A 23,982-nucleotide genomic window follows, 5' to 3' on the forward strand; every position below is an offset into this window, starting at 1 on the left:
AGCTGGAGACCCAGAGCAGGCCTCCTCCGCCTGCCCAACCCACACAATCACAATTGTCCGAGGAAGGAAGAGATGGCAGGAGTCCCCACACGTCTTGGGAAGGTGTCATGTGGATTTTGGTCCAGATCCAGAGCCTGGAGACGTGGTGCCACCTCCCAGGCTTGTGGTGGGTGTCGCGCTGGCAGTGGGGTACTCTGCTGGGTCGAGGAACTGATGGTCGCCAGTGGCTTGGGCGTCGTTTCTGTGTTGAGCACGTGCCTCGCGGCGCAGTTGGAGCTAAGAGCCTCCTTTGCTTACGAGCTTCTTCTTCGGTTAAGTGATAGTTCGCACAGGTTTCAGTACCAGTGGCAGTAATAACCCAGATGGATTGATGCTCGGCGGCAGCCTGGGCTTCTCCGCAGCCCGGGCTTCTTCTCATGCTCACAAATGCAGACCAGCCATAGACGCGCTGCTATGCGTGAATGGAGTTAGGCGGGGGGCTCTACAAGCTCACGAGGCCCTACCGTGCTCGAGTGTTTCTGAGGAGCCGGCCACCTCCTCTTCTTGTCCCCGGTCCCCATCCTGCATGAAGATCATTCCCTCCAGGGACGCGGAGTTACAGTCATTGCGCAGCTCATTCAGGCATATTCTGCAGCCATCAGCCCGAGAGGCCCTGCATCCCAGAAAGCCCTTCCGTCCGTTTTTTTTTTATTTTGAGTAACTTTTTTTATTAAATGAAGCACTTGAGAAAGCATTTGCCTAATCTTCACAACATTCTTCTGAATTAACACGGAAATCCATAATTATCCTCCTTAAAAAGTGGGAAAACAGGTAATGAAAAGTAAGCACCTAGCCCAAGGTCACAGATTAACCAAGCAGAAAAATACGGGTATCCGACTGCTATCCTGGTGTACTTCTATTATTCGTATAGCCTTGAATAAAATACGGCATTTAAAATTTTACGATGTCATAACACTGAGTCTATACTGAGTGGGTCTTCATAATGTTAAATTTTTATTTTTTTTCATAATGTTAAATTTTTAAAAGAAAAATTACAAACCCAGGTGTAAGTAGTAAGGGGATTAACTACTGAATATTTTTTTAAAGACCACTGATGACAGTACTTATGAAATAAATTCCTTACTATATTGTCCTGTTTTTCTAGACAGCACTGATTAGAAAAAGTATACAAAGAACGCTGTAAAGACCCATGGAACAAGCATGGACCATTAAGTTGGCACTAAGGGGTGGCTGGCCACCCTCCCGTCGCCCGGGTGCTGATACGGCCAGAGGAGGTCCTAGAAATCACGACACTTCCTAGCCGCTCATTTTACAGTGCCAGTTAAAACCACAGGGTCCTCTTTATCAGTTTATTTTCCTTCTCTTTTATGTATTTCCTGGGTCAGAGTAGAGAATTAAGGACTGTGACCGAAGATGTAACCATCAGACTGCGCTCAAGAATAAAATGAAACAAAAATCCTGCAGTGTGTCCATAAGGCCGGCCTTTAAAACTTAGTCAAAACCATAAAACGAATAAAAAATGATTATACAGCACCTGTCTACTATCTGGTGCATCAAAGGGATTGTTTTTAAAATAGCGTCATTCCAGGAAGTTTAAAGGATAAAATACGATGGACAGACCATCATTCTCTCTAGTTATGACCTTTTTTTTTTATACCCTGGATAATGTTCACAATAACATAAAGAGAAATGTTCACAATAATGTTCAAAGTAACGTAGATGCTCACAAATGCAGACCAGCCGGGAGGCCAACAAGTGGTGTGTCTCCTCCCGGCACAGTTACTAACAGGCCACCGGCCCCAGGCCAGCCGTTCACGTCCCCACATCGTAGATTTCCTCATCAGAAAATGCAAGTGTTGGCGAGAATTTCCCGTGGGACAACTAGGCGAGGAGAAATATGACAAGTCAGGAGACTCGTGCCATAGTCTTCGTGCTTCATTTCCAACCATGTGGCCTTGGACAAGCAACTTAGCCTCTCAGTTTCCTCTATGTAAAATGGAAGGTCATTTATGGCCGATGGATCTGGTGAAGCTCACGGTGACGTGGGCAGCGGGCCCATATGTCCCGTTCTGCATCAGTGAGGTGGCCCCACAGCTTCAGACAGCACTGAGCACGGGTGAGCCTTTAGTATGAGGGCCATGGCCTACAGCCCCAGCCTGGCCTGCCACCTGTTTTGGTAAAGCACACGCGCACAAACATACACGCACACACATGCACACATGCCCCTGCATACTGAGTCCCCCTGCCCAGCCATGCACGTTCGCCAACACTGACATGCTGTCAACCACAGCTTCTGAGCCGCGGCCACAATGCCCAGCACTTAGGTTGCAGCAGAGGCTGCAGGACGTGCCAGCCCACAGGACCCATCTCTAACCCCCAGCCCTCAGGACCCGTCTCTAACCCCAGCCTGCAGGACCCGTCCCTAACCCCCAGCCCTCAGGACCCATCTCTAACCCCCAGCCCTCAGGACCTGGCTCTAACCCCCGGCCCATAGGACCCGTCTCTAACCCCAGCCCACAGGACCTGTCTCTAACCCCAGCCCACAGGACCTGTCTCTAACCCCAGCTCACAGGACCCGTCTCTAACCCCAGCCCACAGGACCCATCTCTAACCCAGCCTACAGGACCCGTCCCTAACCCCCAGCCCTCAGGGCCCATCTCTAACCCCCAGCCCTCAGGACCTGGCTCTAACCCCCAGCCCACAGGACCCGTCTCTAACCCCCAGCCCACAGGACCCATCTCTAACCCCAGCCTGCAGGACCCGTCTCTAACCCCAGCCCTCAGGACCTGTCCCTAACTCCCAGCCCTCAGGACCTGTCTCTAACCCCAGCCATCAGGACCTGGCTCTAACCCCAGCCCACAGGACCCATCTCTAACCTCAGCCCTCAGGACCTGTCCCTAACCCCCAGCCCTCAGGACCCATCTCTAACCCCAGCCCTCAGGACCCATCTCTAACCCCCAGCCCTCAGGACCTGGCTCTAACCCCCGGCCCACAGGACCCGTCTCTAACCCCAGCCCACAGGACCTGTCTCTAACCCCAGCCCACAGGACCTGTCTCTAACCCCAGCTCACAGGACCCGTCTCTAACCCCAGCCCACAGGACCCGTCTCTAACCCCCAGCCCACAGGACCCATCTCTAACCCCAGCCTGCAGGACCTGTCTCTAACCCCAGCCCACAGGACCTGTCCCTAACTCCCAGCCCTCAGGACCTGTCCCTAACTCCCAGCCCTCAGGACCCATCTCTAACCCCAGCCCTCAGGACCTGTCCCTAACCCCCAGCCCTCAGGACCCATCTCTAACCCCCAGCCCTCAGGACCTGGCTCTAACCCTCGGCCTACAGGACCCGTCTCTAACCCCAGCCTGCAGGACCCATCTCTAACCCCAGCCCACAGGACCCGTCTCTAACCCCAGCCCACAGGACCCGTCTCTAACCCAGCCTACAGGACCCGTCTCTAACCCCAGCCTACAGGACCCGTCTCTAACCCCAGCCCTCAGGACCTGTCCCTAACCCCCAGCCCTCAGGACCCGTCTCTAACTCCAGCCCTCAGGACCTGTCCCTAACCCCCAGCCCTCAGGACCTGGCTCTAACCCTCGGCCTACAGAACCCGTCTCTAACCCCAGCCCACAGGACCCGTCTCTAACCCCAGCCCACAGGACCCGTCTCTAACCCCAGCCCACAGGACCCGTCTCTAACCCCAGCCCGCAGTTCCCATCTCTAACCCAAGCCCGCAGTACCCGTCCCTAACCTAAGCCTGCAGGACCCGTCTCTAACCCCTCACAGGCCCGCTCCACCAACCCTGCCCAGCAGAGAGGTTGCGGGTGGTGCTCCAACACCTGAGCCTTCTCTTAGGGGCCGTGTCACTAGATGACCTCAAGCCAGTGGTTTCCTGTCTCTGGTTCTCTATCTCTCCTGCTCCTGAAAAGAGGGGGACACAAACCCAGCCCTCGTCTCCTCACAGAAATACTGTTATGATAGATAAGGAAACAAAAGCATCTTTTCTAAAAGGAAGACTATTTAAATCGGAGTACGATTCACGAGGTGGACGCTGCTGGGTGACGCAGAGGGATGCCGGGTGTGGTTACTGTTGGGCAGCGGGTCCCCGGCCCCCATCACTGGGGGTCCTCAGGTCAGCGCAGTGCATGGACCCCCGCGCCACCACACGGCACCAAACCAACGTAATGCTCTTGAATTTAATCACAGTATCCAGCCAGGGGTGTGAGTTTTAATTGCTTCCTTATCCCTTTATCCTCTAAAGACTATCACTAAACATTTACAAGACGTGAACCTCGGGTGACGCGAGCGCCTCGGCTGAGGCCCCCTGATAGCGGCCGTTTAATCCTGAACCGGAGAGGGGCCTTCAGGTGGGTGGGGACAGGGGACAGCGTGGTGGGAGCACGTGCGCCGGTTTGCACAGCAAATACCAAAGGTATTTGTTTATGCTAAAACTTTAATTCGTGTTTGGTTCTTGGACGAATGACGGATACCCAGGCTGGCTCAGCACACGCACCAGCGATTTTCCAATCTTGGCCCAGCAGGTGCAAACACTGGGGCGTCCTCCCCCTGGAGAACAGCATGGAAGCTCCCGGGGAAAGCCCCAGAAGGAGCTGCTCCCTGCGTGTCTGGAAGCAGCCGCGTGAGGAGGCCAGGCCTGGGCTCTGGGAGGGAGGGACGCTGGACCCACGCAGAGGTCCGGGCCACGGCAGGGGCGCAGCAGCAGGCGGGCAGGTGCTGCTAGGGGGTTCCTCACCGGCCGGCCACCCCCTACGGGTTCGCCTCAGCTCCACAGCTGCCTCCGTGGGCCCAGGATATCGGGACGGTTAGAATGCGGTGCCATGGCTTCTTGGTGGCTCGCCGGCGTGGAAGGAGGCAAAGCAGGGTGCGCCGAGGACCCGCGGGGGCCTAAGATGTGGCTCCTGGCAGCGCCTTTCATGCTCAGCCTAGGACCCTAACGTCACTTGCTTATGACTGGCGGGGAGCAACGGGCACATAACTCTTTACCGTGACAGTGAAGCGATACTATGTGATCCCGTGGGCTGAGCCACTCTGATGACCCACATGAGGTTTCAGAGCAAGGAAGGATCAGTGGTCCAGCAGCGAGCTGACCGGCCCTCTGGTGATGACTCATAGGATCACCGATGACGGCCACCACGCTGAGTGTCATCATATGCGAGCAGCATCCACCTCCCCAGCTCCGTGAGGCTCAAACCTAAGAGACAAGTCATGATTAGTACCATTCCCATACTAGGGATGCGAAATCAGGGCACAGAGAGGTGAGATATCCTGCGTCGTATGACAAGCTGATACGTACGAAGTCAGAACTCACTTGCATTTTTTTAAGATTTTACTTATTTATTTGACAGAAAAAGAGAGAAAGAGCGAGCGACAGGCAGAGGCAGGGGGAGAAGCAGGCTCCCTGCTGAGCAGAGAGCCCGACGTGGGGCTCGATCCCTGGACCCGGGGTCATGACCCAGGCTGAAGGTAGACACCTAACTGACTGAGCCACCAGGTGCACCCAGAGTCGGGGTTCAAACTCAGCAAGATTGGCTCTAGAGGTAGTGCTATCAGCCACTCTACTATCGCGACAGGGGAAGCCACTGCCAGGGACGGGAGGCGTAGGAGCGAGAGCACATACGACCTATTTTCTACTTTGAAGAAGCTAGGAAGTAGGTCAGTTCTATCTCCATTATAAATAAATAAACAAGTTCTTTTTTAAAAAAAGCTTTGAATTAAAGCTGATAAGAGTGTCTGCTTCAGTCCATAAGAGAGAAACTGGTGTTAGGCGTGTCCTTTGCTTCGAAAAAACAAACAGCAAACTAGAAAAAGGCGCAAAATACATCAAATGGCTAATTTTGTACATTGGGCAGTGGGACATCCCGCATTTTGGGCCACGGGGCCGGGAGGGGAAACCCAAGCGGAAACAATGGTCTTGCCAGACTGCGAGGACGGAGACTGTTAGTGGCCGAGGGGCCGAGGCTACTGTGTCGGCAGCGCCGAGGGCCAGAGAGAGGGAGCCAAGCAGAGCAAGCGATCCCGACCTCCACGCGCCTGAGTGTCCTGCCGTCTCGAGCACATGCTGAGCTCGACGGGGATGCGGGGTGCTCGACGGGCTGAGGACGTTCCCTCCCAGCCTGGTCACGTACGTGGAGACGATGTCTGGGGGCGATGAGGCATTCCTCCACGGAGAGAAGCGGACCCGGGGCCTAAGAGGACTTTGCCCTAAGCAGCAGGTCGGGGCTAGGTGCGCGCTCCAGGCGTGCAGGGTCAGATCAGAGGAAACGGGAGGATATGGTTTTGGAGATGAACAAGCCAGACATCCTGTCACGGAGTCTACTAGAAGGCGTTTCAAGAAAACACAGGTTCCTGTGAGAAGTGCCCTGGGAGGAGAAGACGGGTGGTGGCGTGAGCACGGGCCGTCGGGGGACAGCGGGTCCCCTCCGAGAGGCCAAGGCCCTGCCCGGGCGCCCCATCCTTCAGAGGGGAGAGAGGAACTCGGCACTAGGCACAAACACCTACCAGACTCTGCCGCTTCTAATCGTCATCATAACCTTTAAGCCGAAGCTCATTCATCTGTAAAATGAGGATAATAATAATTATGGAATCATTATGATGACTTGATAAGGTCATGGACGTCACATGCTCAGTTAAGGCCGCGCAACGCAGAGAGTACTTAGCGAATCCCGGCCACGATTATGGTCATGGATCCGTTACCTTTTGCACCACCCAGCGGTATGCGGTTAGCCAGGGCCCCAGGGACAGCAGGAGGGGGGTTTCCCAGCCGCTGTCCTCTGCCCCCGGGGGGCCCGGGCCACCCTCCTCTGTGCTCTGAGGCTGTCCCCGCTGCATTAAACCAGGAACCAGGGGACAACCAGGCCTCTGCCTCTCTAAGCTCCGCCTGCGGAACCCCAGGCGGTTCCGGGCGTAATCGAGGCCGACCTCGTTCCCCCAGGTGTCCTCTGCTGGACTCAAACCTCCATGAAACCCACGAGACAGACGCACCAAAGTCATGCGGTGGCCGCCAGCGTTCGCCCGGCCTGAGCAAAGCACCCGGTGCTAGCAGGAGCTCAGCAGACACTACGATCCTCCTTTCCGTAGCCTCACGTCGAGTCACGTTTGGCAGGATCCCTGGTGGCCGCCCCGCTGCGCAGCAGGAGAGCAAGCTCAGAACCCTGCGGATGTCGCCGTGATCATCCGGGGGAGCCCTTTAACCTACTCACAATAACCGGACAATTGTTTCTATTCTGTATGAAATTGAATTAGAAATAATCCATGCTTCAGGTTCCATATCCTTCATAATGAGGTCTTCTTACCACTTCAATTAGTTTAGTGCAGGACAGTCTACTTTTCTCCTTTATCGAGAATTCTAAAGGCTTTAAGAAAGACGACTCAGGAGATGGAACAGTAGGCCTCCTGGTGTTATTTATACATTTTGTGCTAAAAATAAATAAATAAATACATTTTGTGCTGGAAACTATTTCAAGGTCTATAGCAGCAAATCTCAAGCACCATTTCCCTTACCCAGTAATTCTAGAGTTTGAGCATAAATGATGGAACAGCTAATGACATGTTACCCCACAGAGTAGCATTAGCTTCCTTTGTCACCCTCAGCTTAAAAAAAAAAAAAAACACAGAAATGTGTAAATTGCAGTTTATTTCACCATGGAAGCATTTAACCAAATGGACTGTAATTATATTTTGGGTGGCTACTGAAAATAATCACTATTTCTTCATTATAAGGATTGTCCTAAAAATTACATGAATGAGGGGTCAACCATAAAAGCATTGGAAATTTGGCTACATTTATATGTAAAATTTGCACCTCAGCCTTGTAGATTCCCTGTAAGTGGATTGCCTTGGGCCAGGGTCTTTTCATGAGTGTTGGCGTATTTAATGGATATTCCTTGAACTGATGTTTCCTTTTAAGCGAATAGTGTTTACATTAAAAGCATATTCATTTCCAGGCTCCCTCTTAAACATTCACTTCTTTTGTTTTGGAACTCACCAAGCTTTTCATGTTTAGCTTATTTTTTCCTTCACTGAATAATAATTTTTAGAAAGCTATATTTTAGGAGGTTTTGTGTAAAAAAAAAATTTCATTCTTTTCGCAGATAGTCAACTGAAGGGGCTGCAGTTAACTGCCAACTAGGAATCTCTCAGGTGGCCAAGAAAGAAAAAGCTTATTTGCATAAATAAAATGAAAACTCAATAACTGAGCCAATATTCACCAAAATTTTCACCACTGTCAATATCTAATTTTGTTCCATTTTCAAGGATGATGGCTTGAGGCAAGAGTCATTCACCATGTGTCTATTCTTGTTTTTTCCTTGGAAGCTGAGGTGGAGGGAACTTCACTGATATTTTGTAGCATTAGCCAAGTAGTTGGTCATCTTTTTGTAGCCAACTGGCTTGCACAAAATCGTGGACACACTTATTTTGAATAAATTTATGCTGTCTGACACCTAAATGAATTATGGTGAATAGAAAGAAATCCAGAGGCTCTCGCTCCTAGATCAATTTTCTTCATTGGCATCAGCTACCTCTAGACTAACACATTCACGTAACACCATCCCCATGGTTTCTGGACATGACACACGCTATTCATGAATACTTAAATTTTATTATATTTTTAATATAGCCTCTTTTCAGATGGGATTGCTTTTGGTAGTGAGACCTTATTTTATATGTTTATTTCCTATTTTCCATGGTGCAGCTTCTTGTGACCTTGACACTATGGTATCTAGAATTGGAAAAAAAAAAAAAAGCCCATCTTGGTGCAGACTCTTGGTCCATCCAGCCCATAATTGTGCTTCTGACAATGACCCCCAGAGGAATTTTGTGGAGGCCTTGGCTGCCCACCTTGACATGACCTAAAATGATTAAGTCCACCCTCTCCAATAGCCTCATTTCTTTGAAACCTAGTATGGCTTAATCAGCTGTGAAATTTGTACCAGCTACCCTAACAGGTACAATTTTAGCCTGTCCTACTTTTTGGGGGGGGATAATGGAGATCCACAGTGTAACTGGAAAGGCCATTTGCAGGTTTTTAAGACTGATTCCAATTCCAAATAGTGACCGAAGTCCTCATCAGGTGGACTTCCTTGTAGAGAAATACCTGTTGCTTCTTTTCTTTTCTCATAGAAAACATTCGATTCCACAGCAAGCCAGCCTTTTTGGTTGTAGCATAGTTTAATCAAAGGTCCTTTGTTTTTTTTATTTTTATTTTTATTTTTTATTGGTGTTCAATTTGCCAACATACAGAATAACACCCAGTGCTCATCCCGTCAAGTGCCCCCCTCAGTGCCCATCACCCATTCACCCCCACCCCCCACCCTCCTCCCCTTCCACCACCCCTAGTTCATTTCCCAGAGTTAGGAGTCTTTATGTTCTGTCTCCCTTTCTGATATTTCCCACACATTTCTTCTCCCTTCCCTTCTTTTTTTTAATTTTTATTTATTTGTGATAGTCACACAGAATGAGAGAAAGAGAGGCAGAGACACAGGCAGAGGGAGAAGCAGGCTCCATGCACCGGGAGCCCGACGTGGGATTCGATCCCGGGTCTCCAGGATCGTGCCCTGGGCCAAAGGCAGGCGCTAAACCGCTGCGCCACCCAGGGATCCCTCTCCCTTCCCTTCTATTCCCTTTCACTATTATTTATATTCCCCAAATGAATGGTGGGTGAAATACCTCCTTTCTCTTTGCTTACAACTTTTTTTTTTTTTTTACCTTTTTTAATGATCATAAAGAAACCAAGACTTCCTCTTACAAGAGCCATGATTTCTTTTTCCCTATAAACTATGTGGTTAAGTGCTTGGATTTTATAAATCCTTAGCCTGGCCAGGTGGAAGTGAGAATCACTGGTCAGAGGTTCATAGTCTCCCTTGTGACGTCTTTCATGAACAGACATATTCCTGTCAACCAGTTGTCCTTCAATACCTTAATCATTTAATAGTAGGTGACAGGGCAGCCCGGGTGGCTCAGCTGTTTAGCGCCACCTTCAGCCCAGGGCGTGATCCTGGAGGCCCGGGATCGAGTCCCGCATCAGGTTCCCTGCATGGAGCCTGCTTCTCCCTCTGCCTATGACTGTCTCCCTCTCTCTCTCTAGTAAATAAATAAATACTTTAAAAAAAAAACTATATTTAATGGTAGGTGACAAAGTTGGACTCCAGCTCTCCCATGTCACCCAGGCATTCCTTGCAGAGTTATCAATATTCAGTATGGGATGTAAGTCTAGAACAGCACGTCCACGTCATACCTCCAATCATCTCGTTCCTTTGTCTCTGCTCGCTGAGGGGATGGGAGGTGGCAAGCAGAAACAAAGCTTTATATCTTAACGCCTGCCTTCTGCACAGTGGCTTTGTAACGTTTTTGCATCAGCAGCCAGAAACCAAAATCTGTTCATTTGAGCACAATCATAGGAAAAACCATGATAACTTTAAGGCTTGCGCTGTAAATACCACACTAGAAACGATCTTTAGAGTCTTTCCAGGTCAAAAACCCGCATACATGGAATGTTCTGTCCGTGTGCTCTGTCAGAAACAATTTTTACTGATGTTTTCTTAGTGAGCATCATTCCCCAAGTGTGGGGAGAACTGCAAAAAAAAAAAAAAAAAAGCATTTACAAGGAGTCACGTTGGCTCAAATAGGTGGGAATTTTACTAACATCAGGACATGAAAGAAGACAGGACCGTAAGTTCTGTATGGACAAAGGGAGGACAATAAATTAGGACCGACATATAAAAATGAGTAAGATTCAAAATTATCCCCCTCAAAGAAGTATCAGTGTTGTTTTGTGTTACAAAAGCACGGGGACAGAGTGGTTTGAGTGTCTCTTTACAGCCGTGTGGGAAGCTATCAATACACCTGCACCCACATAAATCCTAAACTCGAAGATAAGGACCTTATCGCATATGCACGTGACTGTTGGTTTAGGGTTTGTAAGTAGATGGTATTAAATTGTAATTTTCTACAAAGGTAAAATCATGACTCTAATGTGGAAGGTGGAAGGCAGTTCAAGAGAGAAATAAGGATATTAAGGGGTCGGGAGATGTTAAGGACAAGCCCAGTGTTACACGCACAGTGTGTGCGTGTGTGTGCGTGTGTAAAATTCATACTCATTCTCCTCCTAATCGCCTCATACCCAGAGACCATCCACTACCACACAGGGAGAAGACAAAGGCCGGCTCGTATGCTGGCGACCAGTCTGCTTAGTGCTTTTGCTTCTTAGGGCGCTCATCGGTAAAATGATAGACAATCACTTGTGAGAAACTTAACTTCGAGGAGTGAGAATGCAACTGTTCCTTTAGGGTTTGTAGATGACTGGTATTGGTTACAATTTTCTAAAAGGTAAATCATGATTTACATGCAAATATATAATATTTATATATATTATATATTTATATATATTTTTTATTATATATATAATATAAACACGTCAAAGAATTTTATTCAATTAATAAGGAAGCCAGTAAGATATCACTATCAATTTAAAGAGCATTTGAGAAACTAATTTATGCAAATTAATAAAGAGATATTAGGGTAAGATGGCCAGATTAGATTTTAAAAAAATGGTTAAAGCCTTAGAGACCAATAAATTGTGACCTTTGGGATTATCTGTTCTTTTTTTTTAATAATAAATTTATTTTTTATTGGTGTTTAATTTGCCAACATACAGAATAACACCCAGTGCTCATCCCGTCAAGTGCCCCCCTCAGTGCCCGTCACCCAGTCACCCCCACCCCCCACCCTCCTCCCCTTCCATCACCCCTAGTTCCTTTCCCAGAGTTAGGAGTCTTTATGTTCTGTCTCCCTTTCTGTTATTTCCCACACATTTCTTCTCCCTTCCCTTATATTCCCTTTCACTATTATTCATATTCCCCAAATGAATGAGAACATACACTGTTTGTCCTTCTCCGATTGACTTACTTCACTCAGCATAATACCCTCCAGTTCCATCCACGTTGAAGCAAATGGTGGGTATTTGTCGTTTCTAATGGCTGAGGAATATTCCATTGTATACTTAAACCACATCTTCTTTATCCATTCATCTTTCGATGGGCACCGAGGCTCCTTCCACAGTTTGGCTATTGTGGACATGGCTGCTAGAAACATCGGGGTGCAGGTGTCCCGGTGTTTCATTGCATCTGAATCTTTGGGGTAAATTCCCTGCAGTGCAATTGCTGGGTCATAGGGCAGGTGTAGGACAGTGTGGTCCTGGCACAAAAACAGACACATAGATCAATGGAACAGAATAGAGAACCCAGAAGTGGACCCTCAACTTTATGGTCAACTAATATTCGATAGGAGGAAAGACGATCCACTGGGGGAAAGACAGTCTCTTCAATCAATGGTGCTGGGAACATTGGACATCCACATGCAGAAGAATGAAACTCGACCACTCTCTTGCACCAGACACAAAGATAAACTCAAAATGGATGTAAGATCTAAATGGGATTATCTGTTCTTTGGGACAGAGATCGTTTCCATCTCTCCTAGGTAGAAATCGATGAGTTAAAATACAAATTCACGAAGTCTGCGACATTTAATCAATAGTAAGCAAGTGAGCCAACCTAAGAACATTCTCCTAGAGAATCTTCGGGGGGACCTAGCTCCTGAGTCGCATTGAAAGGATGTGCCGCCCCCTTTGGGCCCGGTTTTCAAGCGGCGGCTCGTTCCTAGGACCGTGGTGACAGGCGTAAGAGCATGCTGTGTGATCCACCCGAGCGCCTGGGTCTCGGCTTGGGCGGGCTGGGCCGCGGCTTCGGGGACCAGCACCCCCCTGGCAGGCGCGGCAGGGGAGCCCCACGCCGCAGGCTTCGCTTACCAGGACTGCTGTCGAGCGGGAGGAGGAAGCCAGCCCGTGTCCATCTCTGCTTTTGTCCAACTGGATATTTAAGAATTCTTTCATTTCTCCATTCCGGGAGTCAGCAGATGTTCGTTGAGCTTCTCCTACGTGCCAGGCGTCGGGAAGTGGTACCAAAGGACAAAGTTCTTGCCCTCGCGGAGCTTCTCGTCCAACGGGAAGGACAGGCAGCCGATAATAAAACCGTTACGAGAATGATATACGTTTAGCTAGTAAAGAGGGGGATTATGAGGGGTCATGGGGAGGAGTTTGAGGTGGAGGGGTCTGGGCCCCTCAGGAGGACTGGCAGGCCTCTGGGAGTGTGGCCCAGAGAGAGCGGGGACTCAATGCCGGGTGGGCTCAGCTCCACCCGACGGGCAGTCCCGGGCTCCCCGTCAAGGAGCGTGACCCAGGTCGTGGCCCGCCTCATGGTCCAGGCACCTGTTGGGCTTTGTGGCCTCGTGTCAGGAGGTGGGGACCAGTGTGGGACTGGACCAGTGGTGCAGGGGGCTTGGCCCCGGGAGAAGGTGAGCGCAGGCACCCGGCCGACAGGGAGCACATCGATCCCTGGAGCAGAGACGCCTGATTTGCATCCTGTCCCTCCTGCCTGCTATCCTGCTCCCACTGTGGGTGGCAGGGACGGTCATCCCCCATGGGGTCAGCGGGGGGAGCACAGAAAACCAGGCCGAGCGCTCAGCGACCCGCCACCGCAGCAGGAACGTGGCCAGGCAGCAGGGACCCAGGGCAGGGACTGGGGCAGGGACCCTGGGCCCACCTGTCGCCGCCCCGCCTTGCGACAGGTGGTTCGTGTGAGCCTGGGGTCACCGGCTCGAGCTGTGGGGCCGGAAGGGCCTAGCGGCCGTTCCAAGCTTTACAAAGACACACGAGCCGCGGGCTCATGCTACCCCTTTGTAGCACAGACTGGGCGATTCTTGGATAAATTAAGAGTTTAGAAACCAAAATTATAAGACTTTTTGCGGGGTTCTGATTGGGGATGTCTTTCCCTTCCCTCTGCTTCTTGCCCTTTCCTTTCATTTACTAGGGTTTTGTTTTCTTTTTTTCCCCTCCCGCTTAGAAGTTGCTTTCTCTTCTGGAGAACTAGCGGTTAGAAAGCTATTAATTAGCTGCTTCTCACTCTAATTTTCAGTGAGATTTAATGCAGGAAGGGATAAAGCTGCCCTTTTTGAAAAGGAAGATTAAATGTCTGCAAAGTCCATGAATTGATTCTCTAATTGTTTTGGCAATAATGTCTTTCACTGATAACGTTGCTAAAACTAATAATAATTTTAATTAAAGTTTAAATGTATTTTTAGATTTTATAGATTCTAGGGGGACCGTTTTCTTGCCGGGAAGAAGTTAAGACCATAACATTCTTGTCTAACCCCACAATTATGATCAGGGGAATGTCTGTGATTCATTCCACTGCAATTAAATTCATACCCCAGACTGTTCCAGATCTGTTTATAAAGGAAAAAAATGGATTTTCCACAGCTGCCAGCCCGTTAGTGCATCTTTCATGCAACATCGCGGCAGCCAGCGTATGTGCTGAAATAACAGCCTTGAATTTAAACGTTCAGCGCTTTCAAATGTCTTTCAAAAACTTCTCACTGTATGAATTGCTTAATTCGTGTGCATGAAAATCCACTGATTACGTGTGAATGAGACTCAACCTACAGTAAAAGGGGGCTATGAGGACCTTTGTATGTTTGCCCCCCACCTTTTCAGGAATTAGCAGGTATTCAATCTCACTCCAATATCCTGCACAGACCACAGTCATTACTGAGGTCTTTCTGTGAAGATTGGAATCTGCTGTGAACGGTATGGGGGCAGGTTGGGTATTTCTTACAATATTCATTGGACCATCCTCACCCAGTCACGCAGCTGGAAAATATTTTCCGAGGCGAATGTTTGTAGAAAAGATTCAGAGAGGAGAGGAGAGAACGGGATGGGAAGGAGGAGAAGGAAAAATAATCCAAACCAGGTCAAGGTGGGGTCATGTCGAGTAGATGTCTCCGTCCAGCTATTTCATCCGTAAGAACCATTGTCAGAACTTTCACTTAGGAAATTAGAATTTTAAGTCTTTCCAGGTTGCATCGAATCGACCAAGCTGCTGTGTGTCTGTTGGGTCCTCCCTAAGGATCTCTAACGCCGATAATAAAGGATTAATTGTGTGTCTACTAATTTTCACCAGAACCTTGAAAGTCAAGGTTCGTGACTTAGAAGGTTCATGACCTTAGAAGCCCCGTTTCATGAATGAGAAAACTAAGACGGAGAAGCCTTATATGATTCACCCAAAGCCACACACTTATTAAGCAGAAGAGTTTGAATTTGAACCCAGGCCCATCTGACTCTACCCCCCGTGTTCTCAGCTGTATCTCCCTGCATGGGTCCGACCTCTTGGCTGATATATCCAAGGCCGTCTTCACATCCTTCGATTGCAAACCTCCCTTAGAAATAATTTCCTGACAGCGAGCTGCCCTAATAATGCTGTATTTTATTTCCAGGGGGTGAATGTTGGCCTTCAGAGCAGGCTCCTTCCTACCAGCTTTCTATTTCTAAAAAGCATTTGATGCTTCCCTGTTCAGAGCTCATATACCTGTCAAAAGAGGCTGCAATTTATCCCCAGGGATAGTTAACATTCCCTCCACCCATGCGAGCATGTCAGGTGCTCTCGGAAATTGAAATGCAGCCTCTCCCTCAGTGCTGGCCTTTCAGATTAGTAGCTGTCACGGATAAAACGTCTCCGTGGACTTGCAGAGACAACGCTGCAAGGCAGCCAGCGGGCCCACCTCCTATCGCCTGTGGTTATCAGCATTCTCATTGGTAATATCGGATTTTCTGGAGTTGTTTTAGTTTCATAAGATGTTCATGGGAACTTGGACGATCTCTGAGGAAATGCCTTCTGTAATGCTCCAGTTGTAAGGGGAGGCAGCCAAGTTCCCACCCATCTGGCAAGCAAGGTCTTTCGGTCTGAGACAGAAAGGGAATTTCAGAAGCCTGGAGAGGGGTACGCGAGTGTATCTTGCTTCTATTTTTTCAATATGGAATTTGGAGCCTTTCCCGTTGGCCATCACGCGGTGTCAAGAAGCTCTGGCTTGAAGGGAAACGGCCCCCAGGGAACCCCACTCTCTGCTGGAATTAAATGCCCTTTCCTGCTTCTTCATGTGCGTGACTCTAACCCACCTTCTGTCTGCCCTCGGTGACTCTCAGTCTTTGTCCCTAACTTGTACGTGAATTTGCATTCTACCTAATGCTCTCTGGAGTCCAGGGAGCATATGGTCCTCAGCAGCTTCAGCTCGTTCTAAAATATCACGATTTCCGTTAAAATGCTTTCGCTCCCACCCAAGTAAACAGCTTCGTCTCTCCTCCGTGTGCTCTGAGATCACGACATCAAGAATCTTCTGGTTTGAAAATGGGCCTCTGGCCATTTCACCAGACTTCTGGTTATCTTCAGTCATATACTTTCTAGAGAATTGCAGACTAGGATAGTCTCAAGAGGCCCCCGGCTTTGCACCTGACCCCAGACTATACGTCTTCCCTAGCCTTCTCTTCACCACCATGGTTTTTACATGATTCCACCTCTGCAATCCTCTGGGGCATCTCCCTAAGGTGCAACTCCAGTCTCCCCACCTTTCTGCCCGTTGGTTCCCAAGGGCTCCCCACTCCCCACTTATGGAACTACATTCAGTCTATTTTCAGCCTTATATTGAGAACCTTCCACAGTTGGATGCCAATAATTTATCTGCCAATGATTAACCTAAGTTACACACACACCACACACACACACACACACACACACACACACACACCTATCACCCAAATTGTAATGCTCACACAGTCTTTCATCTGGAATATCTGTGCCCCCTCTCTTGTCTATTGACATCTTAAGTACTTATGTTCAAACTCTCTTTTACCATTCTGTATCAATTCCCACCTTTCTATACCCTATATTGTGGCCCTGAAGTCTATTACGGGCTGCATTAACAACCCCCCCCTTCCCTCTGGCTCATGAGTGGGTTTGGCCATGGGGAGGCCTTCCAAGATACGGGAGGCACCAGCAGGAAACTGACTGATTCCCTGGCTTCTGCAGATAGCCACAGCTCCTCTGGTGACCCTCTCCTGCAGCCAGAGCTGATTTCTTTGCCTTCTAAGCCTAGGGGTGGTAATGACTATCATTGTTGCCAGCCCTACGGTGCTTCAGCATCTCTTATGGGCTTCATTTAACTCTGACCACACTTTGTAAATAGTCCTTTCATCAAATTCTCCAAGTTGCCTTTTTGAAGCATCCCATTTATTTCCTACAAGGGTTCTGACCGGCACAGCACCTTCAAGGTCCAGTTCACTCCTAAAATTCACTAATGTCATTCATTTGCCCAACAAATACACATTCATCTTCGGTTTGGCTCTATGTTATGGGCATTGTGACAGAGAACAAAACAGAGGCCTTACCTTCAGAGAGTTTACGATAGAGTGGGGAAATCAGGTGTCAAACCTGCAATTATAACAAAAGATGGTAGAGGTTATAAGAGAAGTATGGAGTGCACATAGCAAGGGGACCTCATCTAGGGACCAAAGAGGGTCATTCAGCTACATGAGCCATCTGCTATTGCTTTGTCCTTTCCTTACGGCACTCAGTGTTATTATTGCTTTTGGACACTCTGTCAAAAGCTGTCTCTTCTGAGAAGAGAAGCTATGTCTTTTTCATCTTTCTGTCTGCCTCAGTCCATAGACCACTGCCTAGGATATTGTAGGAACTCAAGTATTTGTCCAAATGCATTGGATCGAGCCTTCTGAATATTCTTTTTTTTTTAAAGATTTTATTTATTTATTCATGAGAGACACACAGAGAGAGAGAGAGAGAGGCAGAGACACAGGCAGAGGGAGAAGCAGGCTCCGTGCAGGAAGCCCGATGTGGGACTCGATCCCGGGACTCCAGGATCACTCCTGGACCCAAAGGCAGATGCTCAACCACTGGGCCACCCAGGCGTCCCGAGCCTTCTAAATATGTGGACCTTTGCTCTAGCCCACCCACTGACAGTTACATTATCAGGCTGGATGATGGTGAGATCCCACTTTCTCAGAGCCACTGGAGTAACAGAAAACACATTTTACTAGTTAGAAAGAAAAATCATTGAATTGGAATGACTGTCCTCAACACAGCTGAAAGGTTTGATAGGCATTGTCAGCTTGATACACCCTGTTTCAGATATTTACTGGCAGAGGTTGGAGTCATTAATTGTTAGAGGTGAGAGCTGAGTTTCCTTTTATACTTATTTTTTGCCTCACTGGCTTGTGTTGTGTCTAATAGCACCAAAGCTGAATTCGGTGTGAAATACGAATGGAGATAAATCCAAATTCTACTTCAGAGCAAGGAGTTTGGGGAGATAGATAGAGGAAAACCTTGGCACAAAGTTTTAAAAACTTGGGTTAGGATAGAAAAAATCTAGACAGTATCCTGAGGTCACAAAGTTCTCAGGAACAAGGACAGGGTCCAGTGCACAGGGCAGCAAGTAGAGGACTGGGTGAAGAGAACTCTGCCAACATGGTAGACCAGAAGTTTGCAGACACATTCTTCCCCCCAAAAATAACTATTGGATAAAATAATAATTGTCTTTCTATAATACATGGCTTAATAAGGCAAAGTAAGGGAATTGCTCAGAGGTAAAAAATGATAAAGCAAGAAATCTATAGAAGTAAGGAAACTCTGGGGCATGGCATTTGTGTGAAGGTATCTGCCAATTCCTATTTCCCTGGACCATGGTTTTTAATGAGCGGTGTGCATCTGGAGACCGAGGGGCCCTAGTGTAAGATATTAATTAACTTTGGCACATGTGAGCTATGATTTCTAAGGTCTCTACTGTTGGAATTGAAATAAAATGTATAGCTTCCAAACTAGTAGGGGTTGGGGGAAGGATAGATGAGGGGAATCAACACAGAGGAAGGCAAGAAAGAAAAGGGGGAAAAACCAAACCTAGAAAACAAAATTAACAAATAGAAAGCAAAACTTAGGATGGTATAAATGAATTTAATTTAATAGTAATCACAATCTTCATAAAGAAACTATACTGTCCAGTTGAGATTCAGACTGTTAGACTAGATTTTTAAAATTCAACTTTAAATGTCTTCATAAGAGAAACATCTAAAAACATAAGGATCAAGGAAGAGTGCAAGTAAAATGATGGAAGAAGACATACTAGGGTAAAGAAAGAAGGTATGATTTATTAAATATTAGGAAAAGCTAACTTCAAGACAAAAAGCACTCCTAAAAATAAAGAGGATGACTGCACATTAATAAAGATGCTCAATTTACCAGGAAACTGTAATTCTAAATTTGTGTGCCCCAATAGTGTAAGTTTGAAATATATAAACAAAGAAATTGCTGGAACTACAAGAAGAAAAATCCAAAATCACAGAGGGACATTTTCACATATCTCTCTCAAAATTGATAGCTCAAACAGATAATCAGTTGGGTGTTAAAAGATTTGAAGAAACAAGCTTGATCTCACACATATATACAATACACAGAAAGCACATTATTTTCCACACATGGAAAAGAACATTTATAAAAATGCATAGTACAATAGGCCTCAGAGAAAATTTCAGTAGGATAAAAAGAATCTGAAAAGATTCTCTCAGTAGAATGAAAAGAATCCGTATCATACAGCCTGCATTCTCCATAAGCTAAATTAGGAATCAGTAATGAAAAACTAAGGAAACCACCCCCATACTTTTATTTTATTTTAAAGGATTTTATTTATTTGTTCATGAGAGACACAGAAAGAAGCAGAGACACAGGCAGAGGGAGAAGCAGGCTCCCTGCAGGGAGCCCGATGCGGGATTTGATCCCAGGACCCCAGGGTCATGCCCTGAGCTGAAGGCAGATGCTCTACTACTGAGCCCCCCAGGTACCCCACCCTCATACTTTTAAAAAATTAAAAAAAAAACACATTCTAACTCATGAGTCAAAGAAAAATTGGTGAATATTTCTTACTGATGATCATGAACTGGTGGTTAGAGCTGACGCAGCAGTAGGAAGGGGATTGTGGTCTTATTGCTTACACTGGAGACAGAGGGATGCAAAGCAATAAACTGAACATTCAACTCAAGATGTTAGAAAAAGAAAGGCAAATAAAGCCAAAGAAGGCAGAAGGAGGGGAACAATAAATATGAGTAGAAACCAATGGAAGAAAAACCAGTATATAGTAGAGAATGTTAAAAAAAATTGTTCTTTATTTTTCAAAAGATTAATAATACGACTGATAAAGTGCTGGGAAGACTGATGAATGAAAGAGAGAGAAGACACTGATAACTAATATGGAGAATTTAAAAAATGCATTCCTGTACATACAGACATAAACAGAGATAAAAACAGGATATTGCTGATAACTTTATGCTGATTATTTTGAATATTTGGCCAAAAATCACCCATTCCTAAAAAATTATAATTTCCAAAGTTAATTCATGAAGAAATACAAAACCCTAATAGCTCAATAACCAGGATAGAAATCAAATCATTTGTTAAAAATTTTAACATAAGCAAAGTATCAGACTTAGATGGTTTTGAACAGAGTTCTACAAAATAACCAGGAAATGAATCACTCTAATCTTACACAAACTATTCCAGAGTGTACAAAAGAAGGAACACCTGCCTTTTTATGAATCAGATGTATCCTTGATGTGAAAATGGATAGCCACAAACAGAAAAATGCAGCTTTTTAAAATGTATACTTTACAATTAGCAACAAAAAGTATAATAAGCCTTGGAGAAAAGAAAACTGACAAAAGGTATAGAAACTGTATTACATAACTTTAAAGATGCTATAGAAGACTTCAATAAATAGAGACATACCAACACACCATTTTCATGGATAAGAACACAATATCCTAATGTAAAGATGTGACTTCTCCCCAAATAGACATGTAGATTAACAGGATTTCCATTCAATCTAAAAGAACTTTTTTTGTACAATTTTTTTTAATTTTTATTTATTTATGATAGAGAGAGAGAGAGAGAGGCAGAGACACAGGCAGAGGGAGAAGCAGGCTCCATGCCCCGGGAGCCCGACGTGGGATTCGATCCTGGGTCTCCAGGATCGCGCCCTGGGCCAAAGGCAGGCGCCAAACCGCTGCGTCCCAGGGATCCCCTTTTTGTACAATTTTAAAATGATGCCAAACTTTATCTGAAAGAGCAGACATGGATAGGAAGACATTCCATGGGACGCCTGAGTGGCTCAGTTGGTTAAGTATCTGTCTTCGGCCCAAGTCATGATCCCGGAGTCCTGGGGTCGAGCCCCGTGCAGGCTCACTGCTCATCGGGGAGTCTGCTTCTCCCTCTCCCTCTACCCCTTTCTGCCTGTGTCCTCTCTCTCACTCACTGTCTCTCCAAATAAATAAATAAAAATTTCTTAAGAAAAGAATAGTAAGGCATTCCTGAAGGGGAAGGAAGAGAAAGTGAGAGGATTTGCTCTGTCAGATTCCAAGAAATAGCAGGAGTAATTAAGACATTATTGTCTTGCCTCAGGGATACACAGTACATTGGAATAGAATTATAAAGCCCCCAAAATAAACCCACATACATAAGGAAATTTGATATGTGGCAAAACTGATGCAGATCAGTGGGGAAAGAGGGTATAACAGTCAATAAATTTGCTGGGATATGTAAAAAATAAAAATATAAGCGTATGCTATACAAAAATCAATTTCAATTCTAAATGGATGAAGAAGTTAAAAATGAAAGGCAAGACTTTTAAAAAGTTTTAAAGACTGTAGGTTTCAGAGGCAAAAGTGTTAAACAATAAATATTTTATTTATTTATTTATTATTTATTTATTTATCTATTTATAATGCCATATAAATATATAATAAAACCTTTTTTTTTTTTAAAGCAGGGAGTGGGTGCCTGGTGCCTCAGTGGGTTAAGTGCCTGCCTTTGGCTCAGGTCATGATCCCAGGTCCTGAGATCCAGCCCCACATCAGGCTCCCTGCTCAGCAGGAGCCTGCTTCTCCCTCTCCTTCTGTCCCTCCCCCCTGCTTGTGCTCATTCTCTCTGTCTCTCTCAAGTAAATAAATAAAATATTTTTTAAAAAGCAAAGAGTGATTAACACACAAGCAGAAAGGGGGAAGGGTGTACCTCTGGAGGAAGTAAAGGATGTACAAGGGAAGGGGGAACTCATAAAATGGGCCTCAAAGGCACCGGTAATATTTTCTTACATTGGATTGTGGACATATGCATATTTTGTATGTCGTCACCCATCATGATATGCATTTATGTTCTCTGCAATCTTGTGTATGTGCAGTTTACAAGGAGACACAATGTACGTGAGTTAATAAGGCCAGAGGGTAAAGAAGTGCAGGTGGAATCCGCAGACTGGACCCAGGGGGTTCTGAAGGATGACTGAGGGCCAGTGAAGACTCCCAGGGCCGGGGCCCATGTGGAAGCTAGAGGAAGGCTTCACTAGAGAGAGAAGGAAGCTCTCAGGTGGGGCAGAGATGCCTGCTGGTGCCTTGAGAGGTTACTAGGAAATGTCATGGGAAGTGTGTGAATGATTTGAGAAGAAAAGCTTGGGGGATCCCTGGGTAGCTCAGCGGTTCGGCGCCTGCCTTTGGCCCAGGGCGTGATCCTGGAGTCCTGGGATCGAGTTCCGCATCGGGCTCCCGGCATGGAGCCTGCTTCTCCCTCTGCCTGTGTCTCTGCCTCTCTCTCTCTCTCTCTCTGTGTGTCTGTCATAAGTAAATAAATCTTTAAAAAAAAAAAGAGAGAAGAAAAGCTTGAGCAAGGGAGTACGGGCTTTCTTTTGCATCCAGGAAGGTACGCAACTTGCAGTCTTACGGAGAACAAAAGCAGACATTGTCGTTTTGTAAATAAATAGGACATTTGTATCTGTTACTTAAACAAAGGGAGATCTGTTTGCTTTAACGTGGCGTGGCCCAGAAGTAGGCAGTGTCGGGCCTGGGCCGCGGGCTGGCGTGCGTCCTAATCCAGGCTCCTGCCTTCCTACCCTGCTGGTTGCAGTGCGGCCTGTGCTGCTCCGGCCCGCTCGCCTACCTGCCATGCAGCACGTGGGCATTTGCCAGCGACATAAAGGCCTTCCTTGGCCTCTCTCACCACCTGCCACCAAATCCTGGTAGTACGAGTGTCGCTTGGCCACGTCTTGCTGCCGGAGAGCCTGGGGAAGTAACGCTTCGGGCCCTGCAGCCGTGGAGCAGGAGCAGTGAGCTGGGGCAGGGGGAGGTCAGGGGGAGGCTGGGGGGAGGCTGGGGTTCCTGTCAGCTGCTCAGCGCCTCGGCCCAAGCACTGAGAGTTTCCTCTGTTTCCCCAGGAGCCAGCCTGCTCGACGACCTCTACAGGTACTTCTCCTTCCATCACTCCCATGGAGACACCATGACTGCCATGGATCCGAAGCAGATGAACGTGGCTGCCGCCGTTTGGGCTGTGGTCTCCTACGTCATCGCCGACATGGAGGAAATGCTGCCCAGGTTTTAGCAAGACGAGCAAGCCCTTTGGTCTCCTCCGGCCAGGAATGCTGGCTCCAGCTTCAACTGACGGGCCCGTCGGACCTGGTCCATTCCCAAAGCACAGGACTTTCTCATCCTTTCTGTTACCATCTTCTTGATACTTTCCAAATTCTCTGTTTCTACAGGAAGAAATGATCCCCAACCCCACATCGAATCAAAATATGGTGGGGATCACGTGGGGACCTTTCTTTATACCATCCATAAAAACTTACAGCTTCTACTTTGAAATTAAATACTGGATAAATGTCTGGAAGATCTCTGGGCTTTATGTGTGTATTAATAAACATTAAATCAAATGCAGTGACACCAATCTTTTATGTTATTTATTGAAGGAGTAGAGGAATGCACAATTATAGTATGGTCTTAATTATATGTGCGGGGGCATTTGGCTTTCTAATTTGTACATTTTCATCTCATTAGAATTTTAAAAATGAAATGTGAATTTTTTTTAATTAGCAGGAAAAAGATACCATTTGGAGATAAAAACCAAGTGTGTATAATCTAGTCGCCTTATTAAACATAAGTACTAAGGTCTATCACCCGGTAAATGATAGTATTTTACATTTATGTCTTATATATCTCACACACTATTTCTTGGAGTTGGGGCTTATTTCCATTTTTCTGTTGACATG

The 23,982-nt window shown here is 46.9% G+C and overlaps 1 protein-coding gene across 3 annotated transcripts in view; it reads left to right on the forward strand.

The window, feature by feature from the left end:
• The window catches only part of CPQ (carboxypeptidase Q), a 409,933-nt gene extending 386,279 nt beyond the window's left edge, over positions 1-23,654 (forward strand). For all 3 annotated transcript variants that reach the window (XM_055303503.1, XM_055303502.1, XM_055303504.1), the window contains one exon: positions 23,155-23,654. In XM_055303503.1, coding sequence (XP_055159478.1) covers positions 23,155-23,318 — 164 coding nt within the window. In that variant the 3' untranslated portion in view covers positions 23,319-23,654. The remainder of the gene's footprint in view (positions 1-23,154) is intronic.
• The last annotated feature ends 328 nt before the right edge of the window (positions 23,655-23,982 follow it).

The sequence above is a fragment of the Nyctereutes procyonoides genome, unplaced genomic scaffold, assembly GCF_905146905.1.
Source record: "Nyctereutes procyonoides isolate TBG_1078 unplaced genomic scaffold, NYPRO_anot_genome, whole genome shotgun sequence".
NCBI lineage: Eukaryota > Metazoa > Chordata > Mammalia > Carnivora > Canidae > Nyctereutes > Nyctereutes procyonoides.